The 25,325-nt window shown below is 36.9% G+C and overlaps 1 protein-coding gene across 5 annotated transcripts in view; it reads right to left on the minus strand.

Annotated features, from left to right (window-relative positions):
• Nucleotides 1-25,325, minus strand: part of LOC115455529 (serine/threonine-protein kinase tricornered) — a 44,737-nt gene that overhangs the window by 11,540 nt on the left and 7,872 nt on the right. For 2 of the 5 annotated variants that reach the window (XM_037443816.1, XM_037443817.1), the window contains exons 2-9: nucleotides 25,084-25,164; nucleotides 10,502-10,634; nucleotides 10,072-10,219; nucleotides 9,330-9,440; nucleotides 8,779-9,020; nucleotides 7,826-7,965; nucleotides 7,244-7,436; nucleotides 4,945-5,109 (exon numbers count right to left, since the gene is read on the minus strand). In XM_037443816.1, the coding sequence (XP_037299713.1) occupies nucleotides 4,945-5,109; nucleotides 7,244-7,436; nucleotides 7,826-7,965; nucleotides 8,779-9,020; nucleotides 9,330-9,440; nucleotides 10,072-10,219; nucleotides 10,502-10,623 (1,121 nt within the window). In that variant the 5' untranslated portion in view covers nucleotides 10,624-10,634; nucleotides 25,084-25,164. Of the gene's footprint in view, nucleotides 1-4,944; nucleotides 5,110-7,243; nucleotides 7,437-7,825; nucleotides 7,966-8,778; nucleotides 9,021-9,329; nucleotides 9,441-10,071; nucleotides 10,220-10,501; nucleotides 10,635-18,244; nucleotides 18,330-22,963; nucleotides 23,191-25,083; nucleotides 25,165-25,325 lie in introns of those variants that run through there. The other 3 variants (XM_037443814.1, XM_037443813.1, XM_037443815.1) reach the window with 3 other exon arrangements.

Below are 25,325 nucleotides of genomic sequence, written 5' to 3' on the forward strand. Positions count from 1 at the left end.
TACCAATAAATTATTACACAGGAAGCTGATTTAATTAGTCTAATAATTGAAGGCATTAATTCAGACCACGGTACCCTTAATAAATAAAAATTCTTCCTTTTCCTTCATTTTTCATATTATAAATATTGTTTATTTTCCAAGATGCAGCGGCCGGTGAACTCAAAATCAGGTGATCAATATGACTGCGTTAGCTAGTGTGCCGCAGTGTGAAAGAATTAGATAATAACTACGCCTTTGACCAATAATATGAGCGCACGCGCAAGGCCGGCGATATCCCCCTACACTTCCGCTCAATCCAGCGATGCATTAGTGACTCGGGTTAGGTCACGGGAGGTCGGTCGGTCACATTACCTAAAGGTCAATGTGCTGCTGGCACAGAAATCTAGTTAAAATGATTACAGATAGAGGCACAGCTTTACAGGGATGGAATTCAAAGATTATTGTGAAGATAAAGGCGTACAACATCACACTTGTCACTACAGAGATTCTACGGGGGAATGGACTGGTGGAATTCATTCACCATGTGATCATTTTTGTACTGACCAAGATATGTGAAAGAACCCAGTCTTTCGTTATATCGGGCACAAATTCCGGACTCTGGCCTGATGCTGAGCAGAAAAACCCAAATATCATTTGAGCCACCCGGGATTTGAACTCAGGTCCTCAGAGCACTGCCCTGCTGCACATGCAGTACCACTACTCCGACGAGGAAGAGGAATACAGGCAAGATTTTATAGAAAACACTTCATGATTTAAGGTAAAGCACAGGTACTAAAGATACTAGAAGAAAATAGAAAGACATTCAATAAAAAGAGAAAAGATAAACAACTTTATAACGAAGGAGACATAGTTGCTATTGTTATTATATGTGTTGAAACTGAAACACAATTTTTTAGGACCATACAAGGTTGGAAAAGAAGCCAGTAAAGGAAAGTATCATGTGGAAAAGGTAGACCTGAATTTGGAAGGACCGCTTAAAAGCTCAACAGGCATGATCATATGAAGATGTGGCCATGAGTCTGTTTTGTGCTCTTTGTTAGTCTAGTTAGTTCATTTTACTTTGATTAATAAAATAAAATACATATGATGAGCATGTGTGACCTTTTTTAAACTTTCTCAGTGGTATGGGTTTTTCCTTGATGTGTCAGGACATTTTATATTAAGGCGGTACCTCAAGGTCCATTTTCATACATTTTGTTTCACCTTTAATCTGGGTAACTAAACAAGTATTGGCAAGTAAAGAATTTAAATTCACGTCTAGTTAGTGATTAGTTCTCGCAGTTGAAAGAAAAACGTAAAAATAATTAATAATCATGGATATTTCGGCCTTTAAAATTTAATATGACGAAATTTAAATTATTGATCACCTGATTTTGAGTTCACCGGCCGCTGCATCTTGGAAAATAAACAATATTTATAATATGAAAAATGAAGGAAAAGGAAGAATTTTTATTTATTAAGGGTACCGTGGTCTGAATTAATGCCTTCAATTATTAGACTAATTAAATCAGCTTCCTGTGTAATAATTTATTGGTAATACCCAATGGGCCAAAATGATTGCAGTACAACATCAACTTTTTCTTTTTCTGTTTCCATAATTTCTGGTATAACCAACTTCTTCTCATCTCTTTTATATAGTAAATCAATTTCAATGTAAAACTCTTTGTATTCTTTCTCTTTTATTACTTCTCTCATAGCACTTATACCTTCATCTTCCTTCTGAGCTTTACATATTCTTGAGTGCAACTCCGATCAGATAGGGTAAGCATGAGGGTTTCTGCTAGGTGAATCTGCATTCAGAATTTTCAGTCGCGCTCACTATTTCATAGTCAAAATCTTGAGGAAATTAAACCCATCTAGCTACTATTATGGAAATTTTATTTTTATAAAATGTTTTCTTAAATGCTGAACAGTCAGTTACTATTTTAATATTTTTCCAAACAAATATTTCAATTTTTTTTTACACCGTCTACTACCACCAAAGCTTCTAGCTCACAATTGTGATACTTTTGTTCAGTGGCATTAATTTCTTACTCGTGTAGGGAATGGGAAGCAGTTTTCCATCTTCACTATCAATTTGCATGAGAATTGCTCCCAAACCATTTTACAAGGCATCAGTGTGTAGTAATATGTCTAAATCAACTTCAAATATCTTCAATACAGGTTCACTGAATAGTTTAGTTTTTAAGATATAATATGCTTTTCTTTTTTTTTTCTTTCATAAGTAATTCTGATTATGGTCTAGCTTTCACTGCATAATTTGTAATACACTTGCAAAAATATGAGGTCATGAAACTATGAACCTGTTTGTCTAGGGTTCCGGCAAGCAAAATATCGCCCCTGTCTTGCTTGATGATGGTTTAATAATACCTCTTTCTACAATGTGACCAAAATTCTCTATGTTTTTTGTAGTAACTCATTCTCACCAATAAATGTTTAACTCATACGCAGAAGATACTTTTAACATTTATTTGAGACATTCAAGAACCTTTTTTTCACCCAGAGCGAAAACCACAATATGGTTAAAAATAATTAGAACTACCCCGTCATGAATTAAATCTCTAAACAATATGGTAATGAACCTATTAAAGAACTTAGGACAGATTGACAGCCCAAAAGGTGCTCTCATAACTCATATTGTCTTTCTGGAATACTGGTTACAAAAGTAGTTTATTTCACCGAGTCCTTGTCCACTGGTAAGTGGAGAATCTCATTTTAAAACAAATGTATTATATATTCTAGACTTGCAAAGTTTATCTATGTGATTGTTTATAACACGCAATGGAAATCCATCCTTGACTATCTTTTGGTTTATTTCTCTAAAATATACACAAACTCTATAGCTACCATCTTTGTTTCCAACTACTGCTAAAGGGCTGGCATACTCTGAATGCCTGGGCGTAATCATTCCTTTTTCCTACCACTCATTAATTTGATGCTGAACTAATTCTTCTTTAATAGCTAATCTTCTAGGATGCTGACAAACCGGAATATCAATTTTCATAATATTTAATTTAATGAGTGAAAAATGTCAAAATGATTTTGACAACTATAGCGATCCGCGGTTGATTGATCCAGTCCGTCCGGTTCGGTTGAAGCTCGAAAGGTGTCGCTACTGTCAACCTTGTCGGTTACACACAATGAATGTCCCGGTTTCACAAACATTTTTTGTGAACGGTTCCGACGCACGGCTACTTTCTAACTACACGATTTACTTGTATGACCCAACTTAAAACATTTTACGCCGTTTGGGCACTGATTAGACATGTGATATTTGTCACCACACTTATGTTATAACACAACCTATAACGGACTTCTTCGGACCGGATGCTGTCGTGTTCTGCTTATAGGAAGCGACTTTTTTTACTCGTACTAACACTCATGCCCATATTGGTTTTATTCATCTTTGATTTCATTCTCATAAATAGCGAGATATTCCTTTAACGTGGCATACATTGAGATGCAGTTCAATATCGCATTATTACTCTCGTAGTCAGGTATGCTGTCTATATTGTATTGTATGGCGACGTACTCTGGAAGTTTAGCTCTCTTGCCCAACTCTCACGGCGAACATGTGATAAAATGTATCGTCATCCCTTTTTCAGCGACTTGCCATCATCCCATTCATTTTTTTAGAATTTAGAGTTTGGAAATTCCTTGAGAACATTTTTCAATCTTCAAAACTTTAAAACACCTCGGACCAAAGCTATATCTGCGCAGTTCCAATAAGTGATCGGCGAGCAATAACTAACTTCTGATACGCGTTCCATCCAAAAACCTCCACGTTGTCTCCGATGTCGGTTCTCCATTTGGATAAAGTGTACGTTCGACATTTCGCCGCGAAATTTTGTTATTCCATAGGCCGCGTCTATCACCGTTATGGCCGGCGCCCGTGTGGAAATGCATTATATTATAATTTTACTCAAGACTACAAATACATTCTACCGATCCTGTGAAACAATGTGTCATCAACCTCGCGCAAACGCACACTGTCTCACTCTCGCGCATAGGTCTCTCTTACTCACTCACTAACGTTCCATCACACATACATCTTACAGATATAGCATACAATTTATGAATGCCCAGAATCGTGCCATGTACTTGATGGGGAAGTTCCCCTAAAACCAGTACATTGATTGCCGGAGTCGGTATACGTGGAATATAAGGGATAGCCTCGTTGTTGAGCTCCAAAGGGTCACGAGTAATAATTATATGAAAAGCTTTTCCCATGATCAATAAAATTCTATAGCATTACTTATTATTTGTGTCCTCCTTAATATTGGTACAAGTACTAAAGTTATGATCAAAACGCCACCGTAGCAATTTATTCCGGTGAAACAAGGTCAGCAAAAATAATCTGACATAATTTTAGCAACCGTCAATGGACACAGCCTATGTCATCGGCCCTTGTTTTAAGGCTGCATCATAGTACTATCAGATCTATTGCGATAATTCACCAGAATAAAGTTAACTCAGCATTCATTACAAGCTCAGCCCGCTTTAGTATAACAATCAGAGTTCAGACCTTTGTGACTAAAACCAAGCCATCGCTGGCTTAGTTATAGAACGAGTAATAGTACTCGCTTGGTACAACACCGCTCTGGAGTCAATTGGAGACAAATTTATATAGAGTTATTCTGCTCATTATCAGCCTGGAGTCTGGATTATGTACCCGGTATGGCTTGGTTTTTATCACATTGCGTCAGTGGCGTATATGTGTTTCTCGTGCGTTACGACATAACTCTGAGGTCAAGTGGAGGAGAAGTGATATATGCTTTTTCTGCTCATCACCCTCTAGTCTTGAATATTTAGTCAATATGGCGATGATGACTCGACTTTAACACAGTAGAACGGAACCCATGGCAAAAAATACATAGCCTCTTTTGCACCTGACTGACTCTTCGAAGATGATGGCGTGTTTGTGTTTCACTCTTTACCACTTACCTGCGATCTGGTTCTGAACAGAAGCGCAGAATGGTCTCCCTAGCCTCCTCGCTGATGGGTATCTCTGGCGGGAAGGTGAGAGACTCCCTCCAAGACATCACCTTCCTGTACGTCTCCTGCGGTGACTCCGAGCAGAATGGCGGGTAACCTATCAGCATCTCATACCTGCGAACAATGGTGTCATGATGATATACAGACAGATATTTTATTCATTTATAAATTCAGATATGTTAACAGTTAGAGCTAAATATGTAAAAACAATACGATCAAAATATGTATACTACTTAAAGAGAATAAGCACCAATTTATAAGTTGTTGGCTATGTGATTAACAAATAACTGTGGTATTGCAATGAAATCATGGTTGGGTTGAGTGGTTTTAGTAGTCCAAGGTCATCATGATATCTATTTCTGTCATTGAGCAGTTTGCAAGTATTTTGTTCAAATTCAACCATTTACAAAGGCGTTTTTGCTTTTTTTTTAAATTATTGAATAAGATAATGTTTTTAATTAGTTTCAAGGAAAATTCACTGTCAGCAAATATCCTGTATTTTGATATAACATTATATGGCTGTACAGCATCGCCCGATTATAAGAGTTTCCAAAAAAAAATCTTACTGTGGACTTTTTCAAGTAAAAATTTACTATATCTACGGATATAGGGTATACCATATTCAGGACATGATCTAGCTGGGTAAAAATTTCATCCAAAAGGGTTAAGTGGTTTCTGAGTTTATTACTATTAATATACAAAGATTTAACAAACCTTCGCATTGATAATTTTTATGTAACAGCCTTGTATAATTCGCAACAATTGCATGCGCAAATAAAATAAAAATTTAGAACATTTGTAGTTTTTCGCTTCGTACTTAACATGTGAACAAAAACAGGCAAAATAAAATAAAATATGAGCTTTAAATTGAAATAATATAAACACTGATGGCAGCTAGGCGTCGCAGTTGCATAACAAAACTAATAGAAGGCTGCTATATGACTTTTCAATTAAACCAAATATTAACAAAGTTCTTTTTTAATCAAATTCCTTAAAATGTTTTGATTATTTTAAGCATTTTATTATATTAAGTAAAACTATAATTTATTACTTTTCAAAACCAATTAATTGTGTTAAAGCACATTTACAAAACCTCATACAGTTTAGCATTGTCATAACCATTATGATCGGTCAAATTAAAAGCACAATGCTGTCAAACCTCAGGTTCCAAATACAAGTTCATTCGGTCTACCTGCATGTTATAGACCTTGAGAAATAGGATCATTATACAACGTCCAATCATCACTATCATCATAGAGCTGTCTGCCCTTAAGTCCGAACATAGGTGCATTTGGTTCAACCCGTATGTAATAAATCTTGACAAATAAGTTTTATATACAAGAGTCCAATCATCACTACCATCATCATGATCATAGCCACAGGGTATCCTATGCTGGATTTAGACTGTCCCTAAAGATATCTACTGACCTATTGGGAGTAGTCTGCATCCAGCTTTTGCGCCCTTTATCAGGAATATCGACGGTTCAGCCCTAGATATTATTCTAGTGCTTGAAGCCAATGATCAGAACGTCAACCACAGAAATATATTTTATTTATAATTCATACTAGGTGTTGCTCGCGGCTTCCCCTGCGTGAAAAGCCCCGTTGGAAAATACCTAAAATATATTAGCGATTTTTCGTGCCATCTTATAACAACACAACCAACTATTTCAATACTAATTAAACAATCCATTATGTCCCATGGTAGCAACTGACCTGGACAAAAAGTAGCCTATGAGTTAATCCAGGTCATGGTCTCCCCGTGTACCAACTTTTGTCCAAATTCGATCAGCTGGTTTACATCGAACAACATCCTAACATTATCACAAATATTCACAGTTATATCAGTAAGACTGTAGGACTCTAACATGTCATGTTTAAGGATGTTTGAACGATAACACACACTATCAAGACATTTATGGGTTGATAGAGCACAAGAATATCGTTTGTGCAATATTACGTGCAGGTGAAGAGAGCTAGGGCTATAAAAGTATTTCCATGAACCCAAAATTCGCTACACTTGGACCATGTTCGCTGCATTATATGCACAAGAAAATACAAATAATAATTCGCTAATGCTCTTATTTCGGAGTGACCAATAAATATTAATTATTAACTACAACGCTTTGCAAATATACATTAATAATGAATTACTCTATTCGCGAACCACATTTATATCAATATTTAAAGCATTAAAAAGGCAACAAAAAAAAAATCGCATCGCAACAAACATGCCGATCGTACTCACATAATAACACCGAGGCTCCACCAATCAGCGGCCGGCCCGTAGCCCGTCTGCAGGAACACTTCGGGGGCGATGTAGTCCGGCGTGCCGACGGTGGAGTACGCGAGCGCCCGTCTGTTCCGTTTCCAAGACTCGGCACGACGTTTGGAGTCCATCGCCGACGACGATGTCGAGACTGGGAAGTTAAATAGAGTGCCTGAACAGGCCGGTGGTATGTTATCATCATAGTATAAGGTTTGGTTTATATGTACGATATTAAAGATTTCTGTGCTTAATGTGTGACAAAAAAAAAAAAAAAATCCGTGTCGTTTTATTGTGATTAAGTAACTGATGTATTGATTTCTCGATCAATCACAAACATCAAACTTAAAAACACCGGCTTACGAGGCGTGTCTGTTTTTGATATTATGTAATCTTTAACCTAGTACACAATATCTAGGGTTACAATTGGATGTCACAAATATTTTACACCTCTGGCTACACCTTTAGGGATAAAGTAGGTATGTATGTTTGTATAAGTAGGTATATATATATATATATATATTTATAATTATAATAATACAATTTTTATATCTGTATACTTACTGAAATCTGAGGGAGTAGCGCGCGAAAGGTCCCGGTAGAAGTCTGTGCGGTGGCTCTTCTTCAGGCCCGTGCAGAGGCCGAAGTCGCTCAGCTTTATGTGCCCACGCGCATCCAGAAGCAGGTTATCTGGCTTTATGTCTCTGCAGACGAAAACATGCAAATATGTACTCTATTTTTATATTACAATTGGATATAATAAAACGACTAAAACACAAAAGTAGTAGGAATGTACTGTTAATATATTTGTGAACAGCATTAATTAAATGGTGTGTCCAAGCTGTCACCATTGTCTACCTTTCTTCTCTGGTGAGAACTGCTTTCCGAACTGGTGTTAGATTTCATATTGACATAATCTAAATAATTTATACCATTTTACAGATTCAAATAAATCATTTCATTACAGATCAACATGATAGCTCAGAGTTTTTATGATGAAAAATACATCTGAACGACTCTAAATTACTCTTTTAAGCATGTTCATGAGCGATTTCTTAACATCATATTGTGACCCATAACAAAAATAATACAGCTGCTTATTGTACACCGTCCTAATTTTAGGCACAAGCCCATTGTACTACTGAAATGGTTTAGACCTTATTTCACCACACTGACCAAGGGCGGGTTATAAATGAACTACCTGTCATGTATTGAATATTGTTCCGCTACTAGACGCAGGCGTCTTCTACTACTTTTTTGAAGATTTTAGGCCTTAGTTTACCACACTGACCTAATGCAGATTTGCAGACTTCACATATTATCAAAATTCTCTTTGAAGAATTCTCAACTATTTCAGTTCTTCACGATGTTTCCTTCACCATTATAGTCAATAATAATTGATATGCAAAGTCAGAGTTGTATGTCTTGTGTTGTGGACCTACACCTTCAACTCATTGGTCTGTTACACTCCTAACTATCATCAAATTCAGCCTGACTATATTATATAATAATATCACCTGTGAATGAAGCCAAGTTTGTGTATACTATCTATAGCCAACGCCGTCTCAGCGACGTAGAACTGCGCGCACTCCTCGCTGAGCGTGTCCTTCTTCATGAGCAGGGTCATCATGTCACCCCCGGGAAGGAACTCCATGATCAGGTACAGGTTCATGGGGTCCTGGAAGCTGTAGTACATCTTCACCACCCACTGATGGTCCGCTTCCACGAGGATGTCTCTCTCGGCTCGGACGTGTGCTACCTGGAAATCAGGGTTGGCAGTGTTTTAATTTTCTTAACCTATTCAGGGTAGACAAGCTTGTTTTAGTATCATGATAGTCAGTATTGTGCTGACTACAATGTTGTTACTATAAAGTCCTGAAAATGGTTTCCTATGTTAAGTTCAAGAGGCTCTTATTTTGTATACTCGGCAGCATTTATAGTTTTTTTTTAGTTTTTACACCTCTGGGATCTTTACCATCACCTACTCGGATCTCAGATGTGATTGAGAAAAAACTTTTTTAATACAATATTATCTCAGAAACAAACACATTAATAAATCCATCTGCACCTGTTCCTTCTCAAGCATGTCTGCTTTCCTGAGTATTTTCATGGCGTACACATGTCCGGTGTCCTTTTTCTGCACAAGCCGCACCTCGCCGAACGCACCTCTGCCTATCACCTGTAACATATTTAGAGACACTGTTAGAACGAAACTAGTTTAGTTTTTATTTTGCTTTGAACGATGAGACCAGCTTGCCTTTCGCCTGATGGTAAGTGATACGATCGCCGATATACACTAGAAACACAATTCAACACCTTGAATTACAAAGTATTATTTGGTATTCCACTGCGCTCGTCATCGTGAGACTTGAGATGTTAAGTACATGTCCAGTAGTTACTCTGGCTACTGTTACAATGTTGTAAAAAGACTACGATTACTGTCGAGTGTGTCGCGTTCCGGTATCAGCCTGTGTATACCCGGTTCCAACAGGACGACAAAGATTTTCGCATCTTCGTAGAGAGGTATCTGAATGATCTTTTATGCATTACTTTTACAATTGTATTGTGCTCTTCCCAAATCTATGTGGTATTAAAATTAGATAACCATACTGGGATACAGTATATTAATATTGATTCCCAAATTGAGTGAAGATGAATCTGTAACTTCTCGGAGAATTTACATTACGGCAATTAATTTGAAAAAAAAATGATGAAAGCAATGTGACTCTTAAAATTGACTCTTTGAATACATGAGCACACCGAGGATGATGTGGAGTTGGAGTGAGGATACTACTCATCTTGGTGATTACCTTGAGCGGTTCGAAGTCCTCGACGCCGAGCCTGGAACGCTTGAGGCGGAGGAACTCCGTCTCTTTCTGCGCATGCTGTTGCCGCTTCTCCTGCTTCTGACTCTCCGTCAGGCTCTCGTCCTTGAGCGACTCCTCAAGTTTCTCCAGTCTGAAAATATATGTACAGTCTCATTGTTACGCTGTATAAATTAGCCAATCCAACCCTCTTCAATTTATTGTCACTCTTTAGTTTTTGAACACTTCTCATGACTTTATTTGTATTTCCAAGACGAAAAGGTTATACCTGAATATTAATTTTATATTGTATCATATCACTTTATTTATCGTAAACTATATCCCGTACCAGACTATTTCAAAATTTTATTTTAGTTTTATGTACTTGGTTCTAAAGGAAAATAGCTGGAGATAAAGAGGTCGGTGATGTACTAACCTCTGTTTCCTTTCATAATGCTGACTGATGAGGTTTGTGTAGAAGTTCTCTAGCGTGACCTTGGCCTTGGTGGCCTTGTCCAGCGTATGTCCGCTAAACCGTATATTATCGGTGCCAGTCATCTCCAGCACCCCTGCAGCAAACAAACAGACATATCAAATGAATTACTTAAGCTTACATTGTAGCCATTGTAACTTTTGGCATAATAAGACTTAACATCTTATGTCTCAGGATGGCGATCACAGTGGAATATCAAACAATACTTTGTAATTCAAGTTGTAACACCTTGGATGGTGTTTTTACTGTTATCGGGCGGTCGTATAGCTTACCATCAGACGAACGGCAAGCTGGTCTCGTCATTCAAAGCAATAAAAAAATATCTTACTACGGCAAAATGACTAGATATGGTAATTATCCTTAGATTGCCTCGTAAATTGCTAATCAGTGACTAATTCACCAAAAAATAGGACGCAAACTACCAATATTATAAATGCATGTCAAAACCTGATATGTCTGAATAAAATTTAGATGTGTGGAATGGGGTGTATTTTATAAACGCCAAAATTAACTAACGCTAATTGGCCAAATCTTGGAACATAATTATAGCCTTTTTATCCTAGAAAACTAGTTCCTGGACGTGATAAGTGGCATGGCATAAGAGCCCAATACCCTTTGACTCTACACAATTATTATTGGTATTTCGACAAGGCTATAAAAGCAGATATGAATCATTTCCGCTGCTTGTCTATAGTATAGCACAATTTTTATTATCTATACTATTATATAAAGCTGAAGAGTTTGTTTGTTTGTTTGTTTGTTTGTTTGTTTGTTTGAACGCGCTAATCTTAGGAACTACCGGTCCGAACCGAAAAATTCTTTTTGCGTTGGATAGCCCTTTGTTCGTGGAGTGCTATAGGCTATATATCATCACGCTATACCCAATAGGAGCGGAGCAGTAATGGCTAATCTCAGGAAATACCGGCCCAAACTGAAAAATTCTTTTTGCGTTGGATAGCCCTTTGTTCGTTGTGTGCTATAGGCTATATATCATCACGCTATACCCAATAGGAGCGGAGCAGTAATGGCTAATCTCAGGAACTACCGGTCCAAACTGAAAAATTCTTTTTGTGTTTGATAGCCCTTTGTTCGTGGAGTGCTATAGGCTATATATCATCACGCTATACCCAATAGGAGCGGAGCAGTAATGGCTAATCTCAGGAACTACCGGTCCAAACTGAAAAATTATTTTTGCGTTGGATAGCCCTTTGTTCGTGGAGTGCTATAGGCTATATATCATCACGCTATATTTAATAGGAGCGGAGCAGTAATGGCTAATCTCAGAAACTACCGATTCGAAGTGAAAAATTATTTTTGGGTTGAATAGTCCTTTGTTTGTGGAGTGCTCAAAGTTATATATCATCACGCTATGACCAATAGGAGCGGAGCAGTAATGGCTAATCTCAGGAACTACCGGTTTGAACTGAAAAAATATTTTTGTGTTGGATAGCCCTTTGTTTCTGGAGTGCTATAGGCTATATATCATCACGCTATGACCAATAGGAGCGGAGCAGTAATGAAACATGTTGCAAAAACGGGGAAAATTATAAGTTTTGAGAGCTTCCGTTGCCTGCGCTGCGTAAACGGTTAAAGTTATGCAACAATGATGTATGACGGGATTGTTCCACTTTAAAAGTTATAAAAAATATATTATAAAACAAAGTCCCCCGCTGCATCTGTCTACCTGAACGTGTTAAACTCAAAAACTACCCAACGTATTAAGATGAAATTTGGTATGGAGACAGTTTGAGACCCTGGGAAGAACATAGGCTCCCGGGAAACAACTACTTTTATAACGGAAAACTTTAGCCTGAAAAATTTTATAACCCGCGGGCGGAGCCGCAGGCAAAACCTAGTATATAATATAGCTTTAGTACTTAACTGCGATGTTATATTTAATCAATAAAAACTTCTCGCAATACATTGATTTTACCCACTCATCCTCCAACATCGAAATAAATTTTCACCTATCCAGCATCCCTCAGTCAATCTCTCCCTCAATGTCTAGTCTGGAGAAAATAGGCAATTAAGGGCGCAGACCATCCTGTACCTCGCTACATCCAGACTATCAAAAACGTAGACATTATCGATTGGAAGCAATAGACTGAGTCATAACACCTAATTAAATTGCGACGTGTCGACCCGATGAAGCGAATTTCGTTAATTTTTATACAAATTAGACGGTAGAAGGGCTGTTCGCTGAATTTTAGCGATGTGAAAATTTTAATGATGCTATATTACACGTGTTTTTGCGAAAAGATAGGTACGGGGGAAGCACTGTAAGCGTCTAATAGTCAATCAAAATCAGTTCCTCCGTTTCCCTGTTTACACTAGGGTAGTTTCCTTTTTGCTTTTCCACATTATTTTATATGTTAGAGAAATTAATAAGAAAAAGATATTCTTCTGTGAAATTAACATCAAAATTAGTAGTTACACATAATATTTAAAATATTACAAATTATGAACAAAAATTATGAACAAAAGGGCGTGGTGAGATTATCGCGCCATCTCTTTTTCACGCATGCAGCGTTATGAATGGTGACGTCACAGTTTGCTATTACTGTTATTTGACATCTATCTCTTTCACCAAATTCCAAAGCTTTATAACATATTTATTAGAGGGTGGATTTTGAAAATTCTTTGCCGTTAGATTTTGGATGGCATACTTTTTTTATAAATGTATAAAAATTGTCATCTACCGTCTTTATAGTCGATACTTTCTGGAGCACAACTCCGCTTACCATCAGTTGTAGGGAGGTCTGCCAAGTCCGAATAAAAAAAACCTGTACATCTGACATTCTGGACTCTAGTTATTTCTGGAGATCATAATAATAAATAGGACAATATAAAGTCGTCCAGTTGTCTTGTTTTGACAGCTAATGCACGCTTAACAAAAACACCTTCATCAAATGACCAGACAAAGGCGCAGGAAATGTCGGTACATATTCCCGAAACAATTAAAGATATGACGCATACGATCGAAAGAAAACGAGAACAAAAAACAATACGCGCGTATAAACAAATAAAGTTAGAAACAATCGAAAATATCTCGTAAACAATAACCAAAGCGGTTGTGTTTGTTTTGACGGTGCAAATAAAAACCGGCGCGGCGTTGATTAATAACGTACTGAATATTCATTGGTTGTATCGAATGGAATATAAATATTGTAGATTTATTAAAACCTTAATAATAGGATTTATCGTGTATCATATTTGTCAATTTTGGAAACAGCTCACGTCTTGCTAAATGGTATAATTATGGGATCTTGTACTTACAATTTTCATACAGCCTAAAACTATCGATATCTATCCCATAAATAAGCTAATTAAAATAAATATGTGATCGTCGAGATTCAACATTAAACTTTATTTTGATTGGTCCATTTCCACGAGGTCTGTTATGTTCCGTTTTAGAGGTCTGACGGTAACGGTCGAATGCTCTTAACACCCTGAGTCTTAAGATACTCAATCTTAAACCCAGTAATTACAATAGCTACAATGCCCTTCAAAGTATCAACGCAACAGCGCCTGCGCAATGATTGTTAAGTGCAAAGTTTACAATCGGTGAAACTTAGACGGACTTTTGTATATGAGATACCCACCACCTAGGTTTAAATTCGAATCTGGTTTGACCTCGTCTCTGCCGCAGTAACTTAAAAAATCCACTACCAATATTATACTTTTTGTTGTGAAATAAAAAATCTATTCAAACGATACATTTCCTGCATTGGGAAAATGTCGGCGCACTACAAAGGTACATATTCCTATTTTTCGTAAATAAAACATTGCAACGGGAATAATGAAAACTTTTTTACCGTCTAACTGTAAAAAAAAACGTACAATAGAGACAAATGTCATAGGTATACACCTCACAATGGGCCGACTTTCACACGTCTGTAAGAGTTACTACTCACTGGACAATAAATAGCGCGACTAATGCTAATGCTAAATAGCAGTGACAGCAGGAGTAAAAAAGAAGTTGTTAATAGTATAAAATAAATTTAGTTTCTAGATACCCACACAAACTAGGGATCTCTGTCTCACCGCCCACGAAGAAGCGACGTGCTTTAGATTATTTTCTTACCCCCTTATTCATAAACGTTTTTTATCTAAGGACGGAGTAAAGCTGCGGTAACAAGTCTGTTTCTCAGTGCTAACTACATGGCAGCCTTCGCATTGTGTAGCCATAGGGCCGTTGTGATTGGCTAATATTGTTGTATCTCAATACAACAAATCACACAACAGTTCACACTGCCATGCCGGCGAGAACTCTTCTACGACAGACCACTAGAGGCCAGAATCGTGCGACTCAGCCCGCTAGTGTGAACTCCATTTTACACGCCCGTGATATCTTTGTCGAGTTCGCGTCACGCTCGGCGAGCGTATTGTCATTGGAAGGCTTCTAGCGTCGCAAGGTCACGGCACTTACCCTGCTCTGTACAAGAATTATGACGGCAGGAAGCCTATTATACTTGCGTCTTAGGGCATTCAGACAATGCTGAATAGCATTCTTGACGTAAGTCAGCAACAGCATCACAATGTTATTGTGCGGAGTCGGTCATTAAAAAGAATTAAGATATAATTTATAACTCTATTGCGAATAAAAAAGAGCTCGTTCTTGTAACATAAATGTCAGCGAACTATGGCTGTACTAATTGCACCGGTGCTTACCATAAACTACACAGCTTATGTTGTATGTATAATGATATGCATTTTATTTTATTTATACGTCGTGCCATTGATCACACCTTGCATACGTTGGAAACAAAATGACTCATGCAACATAAGTCAAGAATTGTATTCACTGAGGACGCGTAGAGAACACGATATCAAAAACGCTTTGGCGTTTGAAAAACGTCGTGTGTACAAGCTCTTAATCACTACAAGCACCATGTGAACGAGCCTTTATTGACACATGCGAGTGGCCATAATGACAAAACAGTAACAAAACTATAGCTTTTCACTCAAACCGAGCGTGCAATAACCGCGCCATGTCACTTAACTACAGGTACTAATACCACAATTATGTCTGTCATAGCGTTTGATATTGACATAAGCCGGCATACTTAGTAGTAAATGTTTCGTATAAGTATAGATAGTGTACTGTACTCTGTTGCTAGGGTAATAGGGGACCGGACAGGTATTACCAAAAAATCTGAAATTCAGTTTAAAGTAAAGTTTGTAATATTAAAAATATTATCTCATATTTGGTTTTGTAAAAGAATTGTGATTTGTATTTTTAAATCAATAAATAAAATACAATAATTATAATATTTTTAGTCTATTCTTTACGGCAAATGAAACACCAATCACGGCGCATGACGTCACACGTGGGTAAAATGTAAACAAACAGACGTCATCTGGATGTCATACCGCGTTGTGTTATTTTAATGCTTTAAAGGTGTTTTTTGACACAGAACTGCTCTAATAATTTATATTAATTTATACGGGACGTTGTTACTATCTTCCAGCTTACCGTTTACAGATTGTTTAATCGTTAATCATAATAGACCGCAAAAAATATCGTTGGTGCGTCGTACCTGAATGTAATAATACTTCTATATCTTTACCAAACAAATTATTTATTGATGTACCACGAAAAGCAGATATACGAATAAAGTGGTTGCAGTTAGCAAGACGAACCTACGACGGAATGTCTGCAGACTCACCGATTTAGTTCTGTGAGGATCACTTTGATATAAGTAAATAAAAAATAGTGTTTCGGTTTAAAATAAATCGATGAATATTTCAATTAATTAAATCATTTGTACACCCAGGAGGTTATGGTTATGAGATGTATTTATTTATGTTTTAGCTGCCACATGATATGGAATAGAATATTTATTTATATAGAATTCTGGTTGTTACACAGTAACCTGAGATTGCCTGAGATTAACACGGTCTATGCAGTGTTGCCAGATCATAATTTCTCTTTACCCCAGGATTATTTGGAATTTAAAATTTTACCCTTAAACCAATCATAAATAATTCCGTACTTTTTTCTATATCCTTATCTATGCAGACGCCACTTCTTTCTTCACTTCCACTACAATAATTATTAATTTAATTATCTCATTTTATTAGGAACAACTAGCTGTACACGAAAATTGTATTGAATAAAAATTATAATTGTTTCATGGCCTACAATTTTGTAGGAAACATCTTTCTCTAAGCTCAATATTTATTACAATACCGTGAAACAATAGCTTTGATACCTTAACTCGTAGAATTACCCCAAAAATTACCATAAAAAAAAATACCCTGCTGATTCAGTTTTACCCTAAATCTAGGGTAAATAACCCTAATCTGGCATTATTGAATCACTGTTCAAATGACAAGACTTGTCAAGTTGCTTTATCCACGTATGACGTCACACGAGACGAAATGACATAATGTAGCGTTTGCGCGGGAATTATAGGTATTTAACATTTAGGCATGGTTTTATGTACTTTTTAAGCTTTATTTGTGCAAAATACTATTTTTCTTGGCTATTTATATCCACAATGATCAATTTAAAACGCCTTCTGAAAATTTGTCCGGTCCCCTATTACTTAACATTGTAGGATTAATGTTATGATGCGAGTGCAGTTCAATGACATTTGTAAACGTAACATGGAGTTCTGGCTGTTATTACTAGTGTCCACTATTCCTATTACGTAACAATAGTTTGAATGGTTCCGAAATTATTTTTAGCATATTGATTCAATAGGGCAAGCAAGTATAGTAATTATTTGATTATAATAAAGGTCATTTTTAAATCTCGAAGACGGAAGGACTTTGATGCAAGTGAATGCGCGAGTAGAAGCCACATTCGATTCGTACGCTTACAAATTATACCCCGGCCCATACCGCGATGCGCTGTCTACACGTCTTCAATGAAAGCTTGAGGAAAATTAGACCGTCACAGCAAAATATTCGCAAATTGAAGGTCTCTTTCTTATAATAATTACCGATATTTCCTTGTCGATGATTGCAAATGCACACTATCCATAACACTGCATTGTACTTTCAGCAACTTTAAATAATAGATTTTCCATTCTTTCGTATCAAGTAAATACGAGATAAAAATTTAGCGACACAGAGTTTGTACAATGTATTTGCCAGAACATCAAACAGAAAAGAGTCAGATATTGCCCGCACAGTCGCTTCGTCTCTTTCTATAGCTTTGTAAATTATAGGAAGATTTTGCTCAGTCTATCCCCCACGTCAATATCAGATATACACAAAGTTTATTACTCAAATGTGTCATACTTAAATGCTAAGATAAAACAAAGCAATCATATCAATTTATAACCGACGTAGCAATAAATCAACGCGGTCACAAATTAATATAAACATTACGTCAACAAACATAAATTACTTGACTCACATTTTACATACGGAAAAGAAATATTAAAAATATAAAATAAATTGAAACTATTTTCTTTTTTTATTAAGTAGATTTTTTTTTTAATTAAGTTTAACAATTATTGTTTTTGTAACTATTCTAAATACATACAAATAGTAAAGACGTTGAATTGAATATAATAATGGCTATTTAGTGTACATTTAATAACACAGGTTGGCATTGTTCTCTTGACTGTCGAGCGACAGAACGTCTCTCGTTTGTCGATATGGACAACACTGCACCTATCATCGGCCCCATTGTTATTACTGCATGCAAAAAAAACATGTTACGTCACTCACCCTTTCCCCTCTTGTGGAAGAAATGCAGCGTGGAACTAAACATAGCGACAACCGAGCAAATCCGTGCAATACACTAGTCACCCACCAAACATTTGGCACACACTACGGAGTGATGTCATTGGTCCAAACTTCGGCCAATGTTTGAACAACTGTTAAATAATGGTAAATGATTGCTAATATACCGATGGCCTTGCTTCGATCACCGAATATGGCTAAAGCCTGGTTTACAAAAGCGCAATATCCCGTGCGACTTATTAGAACAAAAATCTCGCGTTTGCGACGTCGCAGCCAGCTGTCTTAGCAACTGTTTCCTTTTATGCAACTTAATGATGCAATTCGTAGGTAATCGGGTGATGATAATCTCTAGTGCAAATGAACAATTTTAATAGAATTGCAGTGGCGAAGGGTCCATATGACCCGATTTCTGACGGATTCGTTTTCGTAATTTATGTAAAATCTAATTATCATTAGAATAATTTCCAGACCGCATTTATGCACATTACTAGCATCTATAAGTTGTTTCGGGTTCCCTTTCGGAAAATTTCACCTTTTGCCACTGCTGTAATGCGACTATCTGGCCTAAAATGTTCAATCTCATAATAGGCCCAGTAATCAAACTAGTACAACGCCTTTCATATCAGTGAAGATCAGAACAACTAGTTGGTTTGACGATAAACAAGAACATAATGTCCAACCGACGAGCGACGCACGACACTTGGCAAATATTGCATATTCAGGGAAGGAAAAACAAAATGCAAACAGTTATTATATTGTTTCAATTGTATTCGTAGAAATTGACTAGTCTGCAGAGATTAAACATTTCAAAATAAACTACTGTTTACAGTTTCTTACTTCAGAATAATTTATGTTAACCATAATATTTGAAATACGAAGAGTAGCGCACGATTTCTCGTTCACGTAAGTTCCCTAAATTCTCGCATCTATCGACAAGGAAATTAGTGTAAACCAGGTCTTAGCAATACGAGGTCAGCCAAATATTAATGTCGCTAAACTGCGCCATGCAATGATTTTTCTGTGACGTAATAAGACATACTGATTCTTGACAACAAAGTATCGACTAGGAATTGTTCTATCTTCAAACATAAACACTCACTCGCATTTTTACAGTGCACCAACACTTCAGAGAGCTTACATGCAATCCACAACTTTAAAGTAGCCCATTCATATCAGGCACAAATATGAAACTAGGATGACATAGTAGTGATTTTAAATAAAAACACGATTACACTGCCGCTTCTGGTTACCTAAGAACCTCACAGTTTAAAGGCCATATATTTCGCGACTAGACCGACCAGGCAATACCTAACTATTGGCGAATTAAGAATCTATTAAAATGCTTTATTGTCTGGGTCATTGTAGGTCGTGACTTATGAATACAAATAAAACATCAATGATGTTTAACCAAATGCTGCGGAAGTAAAGGGATTTGCATTATGTTAAGAACAGTTTTAAAGTTAAAAGAATCAATGACGTAAATAACTGTGTCAATGTACGAATCTTCCTTACAAGAACTAATTGAATGCACTGTGAGTACCCATATGAAATACTAAAAAAAAAAAACAACACCATACCATAACTCATTACGAACTTCCACACGAACATTCATACCACATTTTAAGGAATCCTCTCTTAGCTCCCACATAAAGAACTCACGCGCAACATGCTACAGACAAAGTATTAAGCTGTGCATTACTCCGATCAGTATGTATTAATGCCACTGAACACCACCGCACTCCTGACTCCACTGTCATATAAAGGAGTGACAACCGCAGTGCTCTCCACAATCACGTATCAATTGACGCCGTTTGACGTCATCGATTGTTCGTTAACGCGGGTGACTGAAGTGGTTGTTAGGCCTCTATCTGATGATACGCGATTGGAGACTCTCAATGTTCACGGCGACGCTTTATTACACCAAGTGCAACGAGACAGAACTGACACCACAACAGATCTCCGGCATAAACAACCTTACACAACTGCGTAATTGTCTGATGTAACATCTGTATGTGTTTAAAGGTGGTAAGAGAAATCAAAACGTAATTGAACGTATTGTAGAACACGGGATCATAAGTGCAGCAGATAGCACGCGGTAATATTCCGTCTAAAACTATGATTCAATCCGTTCAGAGATTCACCCTCGCGTTACGTGGATTTTTGGCAAAGATTGCATCTTCGATGACGTTGAGCTCACACCTCCACCCGCCCCCCTTTTCGCCGTTTAAAGTTTCAAGCAGACTTTTCGTCCAAGAAATTAATCACCTCAAAGGTTATTAGTAAATGAACGAAAAATTATTTATTTAATTTCAATGAATTAGTTAGACAATTATATTATCAATATTTGAATTTGGAATAAATTTACAAGCGCAAAGCAAGTAGCCCGCGTGATGGCAAGCATCACTACTGCCTATAAACAGAGGCTTCAGAACTTTGTATCACTAATCATTACGTACCACTACACTGCGCTCATTAAAACATTAGTCATAAGTCTCATATAGTCCAGCAATTATACTAGCTACAGTGTATTTAAAACCGGAACATAACAATGTTTACAGACTGCACCTGGTGCCGGAGCAATAAGCGGTCCCCGGTGGTTAAGGTTTGCGCAACCTGATCGCCCCATATCTTTAGCGCAAATATTTTATGCAGTCAGGTTTGGATGAAATTTGGCATAGGGATGTATCATCTTCTGGATTGAAATATCGGCTACATTTTATCCCAGTAATTTATTCCCATGGGAAATATTTAAATTAATCAATATGTTGTTTGACTAAGTGTCTGGCGTGGTATAGTTGAGTCTGCAGTTATTTTGTTGAGCTAACATATTGTAAGTGGCTTTCTGTTTAATTCTGTTAAAATACATAGTAGGAAACACTGTTTACACATAAACACTATGTTCTTACGTATAAAAAGCACTTAGTATAAATCGTGTCAAATAATGCTACATATCTATTCCTATGAACAGTATAAGTTCTCATTCAAGTTGAGAAGCCCGGGCACGATAATAAATACTAATATTCTATCAACTATAAAATATAATACAGGTTTTTTGTATTACTATAGACTTACGACAATGAGGTAACGGGTCGACAGATAGAACATTTTGGATTACACTGTACCTACTAGCCATGAGGGTTGGCAATTCGGCATACAGTTATAAAGTATATAAATATTCTGTCTCGACCGATATCAATCCCCAATCGCGGAATAGCACGCATAAATCAAAGAAAATAATTAACTAATAAAGTCCAACAGATTTAAACTAATTGGTCCATTCTAGCTATCGGTTTAAAAATACCGATTAGTATGGTTTATCGTAATCGGCCATAATTGACCAGTACAGAGCACAACTGGCCGATAAGTGTGCGCTAACACACACGAGTAATGTCATCGGACGGAAGCAACCGTCGTACATAGGAACTTGTCAATGCGAACATTCCCCAAGTTACTACCGCACGCTGAGAATCCATTACAAATAAACAGTGAGTTACGTAACGCAGATGCAACGATATAAATACAAGTATATCAATGCCTGATATGTTCGATCCATGTGATGTCATAAAAAGATGAGCCCTGTATCTAAAATTCCGCTGTTGGGTACGAGCCTCAACCGCGCCGCCATAGTGCGGTATGGTAGTGGATGTCGGGCAGAATATTGGCAATATTCTCCAATCAGAATATAGGAAATTAACCTCTCCACAAGCCAGTAATACATAATTCAAAAGTTGTTTAAAGGTTATTTTCAAATACTAATCGTCTTATCCACATACCATGCCTAGCAGAAAAATGAAATAGTATTTACGTCTACAAATTTTCTTCGAAATTAGAACAAAATGTACTAACGGCTTTTTTCACTACACGCTCCCAATCGTTTTTTCCGATCTATCGTGAAAATTGATTAGACACAAGTTTTATATACACGCTTCAAAATTATATTCATTGACGTAGTCTCGAGATCAGTTCGAAGATTAAAATCAGTCGTAAGTAAGTGTGCTTTCACCACCAAAAGAAGATAAGTCACTCACAAAAACATGAAATTTATCTACCCGCTGGTCAAGAATCAGTAGGTGCTAAAAAAAATCAATGATACAATGACTTTGTTGTTAAACTGGAATTAGTTTGACACAAAACTTAAAGGTAACATTCCATCTGACTTGATCGGTAAAATCAATAGAATGCTAATTGAATGAAGAAAACATTAATTCAAATCGATTTGCGACAGTTTATTTCTCTTTAGTGTAACTAGAGGTGAGCAAGTAGGTCACCTGAGGGTAAGCTCTGGGGCTACCCAAATCTCTAATGGCTACACTACCCAACCCAGACATTCTGATTCAAATTCACTGAATCATTTAACTAAGCTCACCACCCTCTGATATTTTATTTACGACTCAAATTGCTCAGTAGTTACGCTGACAATATTATAATTAATGCGCAAAGTATTGTTGAAGTTACATGTGTAAATTGTAACTTCATAGTATGTCGCGCTAACAAGATCCTTAGTACTTATGTATCTGCCGACCCCATCCAACGAGAAACGTACAAACGAGCGTTCCAAATACTAACAAAAAGAAACAAATCAACCCGGCATCTCGACAATAATTTTCAAACGCGAAACGAAACCAGTATCACCAGATCTCGTGCACAAAAACACCGCACTTATAGACCATGCGATGGTTACTTTAAATAAATAAAATCACTCACTAAATTTAACGTGGTCCCGTTTGCGCGGGCAACATAACGCGCATAGCTTCATTTCACAATGCACACGCGAATACACAGTCCCGCCACCATGTAATGGTAAATACACGATTCTGCCACCATAAGACCGCCTTAACACCGCCAGAGCACTGTATTGTAAACAATTATAATACTACGAACATGACAATATGACATAATGTATTTACTAGATCTACCGACGTGTGGGCGTTTTTTTCTATTAGCGGGAGTGTCATAACGTGCGAATGACGTCAGATATTCTTGTGGATACAACGTGTTTAGTGTAGGTCGTACTGCAAAGGTAAGGCATTCTACATAAAGAGGTGAGGTCTATCGGTTTTACATCGAGTTATTTCTGGAAAAACTCAATCAATACATAGTTCGTTTAGAAATAGAAAAGCTTCACTGTCATTGAGGGTATTTTGTAATATTTTATTACGATTTGATTAGTTTTATTTACAGAGAAATAAACATCCTCATGCAAGTAAACCTCTAGCGCATGTAAGTTTGTATATTAGACTTCCTTGCAATTATTTTAATATTAAGATTTACCGATTTAAAGATTTTTTCTGCATGATTAGGGCGTGTAACCCCGCATTGCGACGTCATTTCATTAATTGCAAGAAATTTGAAGTGGAACTGTTCAATAGCTTTATGTGGTGGGTTGTTTAATGGTCTCCGATGGTAATCGTTGACCGTCTGCCACCTTGGAATATACTGCAAATTAATTAATAACTGCATTGCGCACCTCAAACGACTTGACATGCTCATGCCGCTTGGGAATTGTGACTCGACCAAAAATTAATTTGTAAAATATGCATCATAACTTGTTCAAGTAATAAAATACTAACGTATTTATAAGTAAGTTACTTGTAGTTTCTACATTCGTTGTTTACGGATTAAATGTCGTTTTGATTAACACAGAGAACGATCCTTAAAGATATTTTAGAATACGGTGCAATAGAAACAGGAAAAAATAGGTCATCTAAATTATGTTAACAAATACAGGAGGCGACAGTAAAATGAGTCTATTCATAATTAGGGTTTGAATGATATGGAAAGCGAATAGGTATCGATGTTTTAAGGAGTAATATCCGATATAGATGCCAGATATTAATCGATATTGTATTAATGTTTTTGGATACGATGATTTTAGTTATGATTTTAATACTTTAAAATAAAGTCAACTTTTTAAAAAATGCCAGATCGGAAATAATCACAGATATTATAATTAAAAAAAAAACATTGATGCAAGTATAATTCAGAGTACTTATACTTTTCTACATAGTACCTCTTTCATTAGCAACAGTCTGAATGGATAGGTGCCACCAATCTGTCTGATTTCGCCATCAAGCATTAAAGTATCCTTCTCGTAGCCTGTATGTTTATTTGAATTTTAAGCAAATCATAGTATTATTGAGATCTCTGTTCAAACGTCTCGGTGACATTGTTTTAGTCTAATCAGTCTCAGGACCCATTACCGAAGTGCCACCTTGTTTTATTTTCGAAAACAGCTTTATATTAATATATTCGCGAAAACAAAGGCGTTCGCTGACAAACGATTACTCGACATCGATTGTCGATAGTCGATACCTGACGTTTGGAACCCTATTAGAAAATATGTTTATTAAACCAACTTCCTGTTTTGCACTGTTATCTTGGACCAAGGCGAGGGCTTTGCCCCTCCGAGTATTGACAATAACTCACTAGATTGTAATGAACTAGTTTAGACCAGCTATATTGACAAATATTATTGTCGTAGGGTTATCATCTGCTTGGTGAGGAAATTACATCCATCAGAGGTCCTTGATACGCTTGCTGGGACGCATCTCTTAATTTTCCTAACCCGGCATTGTACCATGATATGATGGGATAGTTTCGTCTCTGGGGGCATGAGGCGTATTTCGTCTTAGAATTTGTCAGGTATCAGCAATTTTAGTATGGGTCCTAGGTAGAATCTTGCGAACCAAGTGAATGAGTATGGGTATCACTAACAGCTGTACCGGCTTACAATACAGATATAACAAAAATAGTTTACCAACAAGGACATATCATTCAACTAAAAATATTTAACTATAGAACTGAATAATAAAAAAGAAAATTACCTGGGGGCTGGGGCGCTGGCGCCGGTGTATCTGGGGCCACCGTAGTGCCCGGGGTGCTTTTCCCCCAAGACACGGCTCAATCTGGGGAAAAAAGAAATAATTAGATGGCAACCTCTTGGTGAGTAAAGGGAGATCAGAATATTTGGGCAAAAAATTACGTATGAGTTTACACATCCGATTGTAAGGGTCACTCTTGCTCATAAAAATAAGCAATACCGTACTTATAAGACGAGGCTTACTGG

This window comes from Manduca sexta, chromosome 27 (assembly GCF_014839805.1).
Source record: "Manduca sexta isolate Smith_Timp_Sample1 chromosome 27, JHU_Msex_v1.0, whole genome shotgun sequence".
Taxonomy (NCBI): Eukaryota; Metazoa; Arthropoda; class Insecta; order Lepidoptera; family Sphingidae; genus Manduca; species Manduca sexta.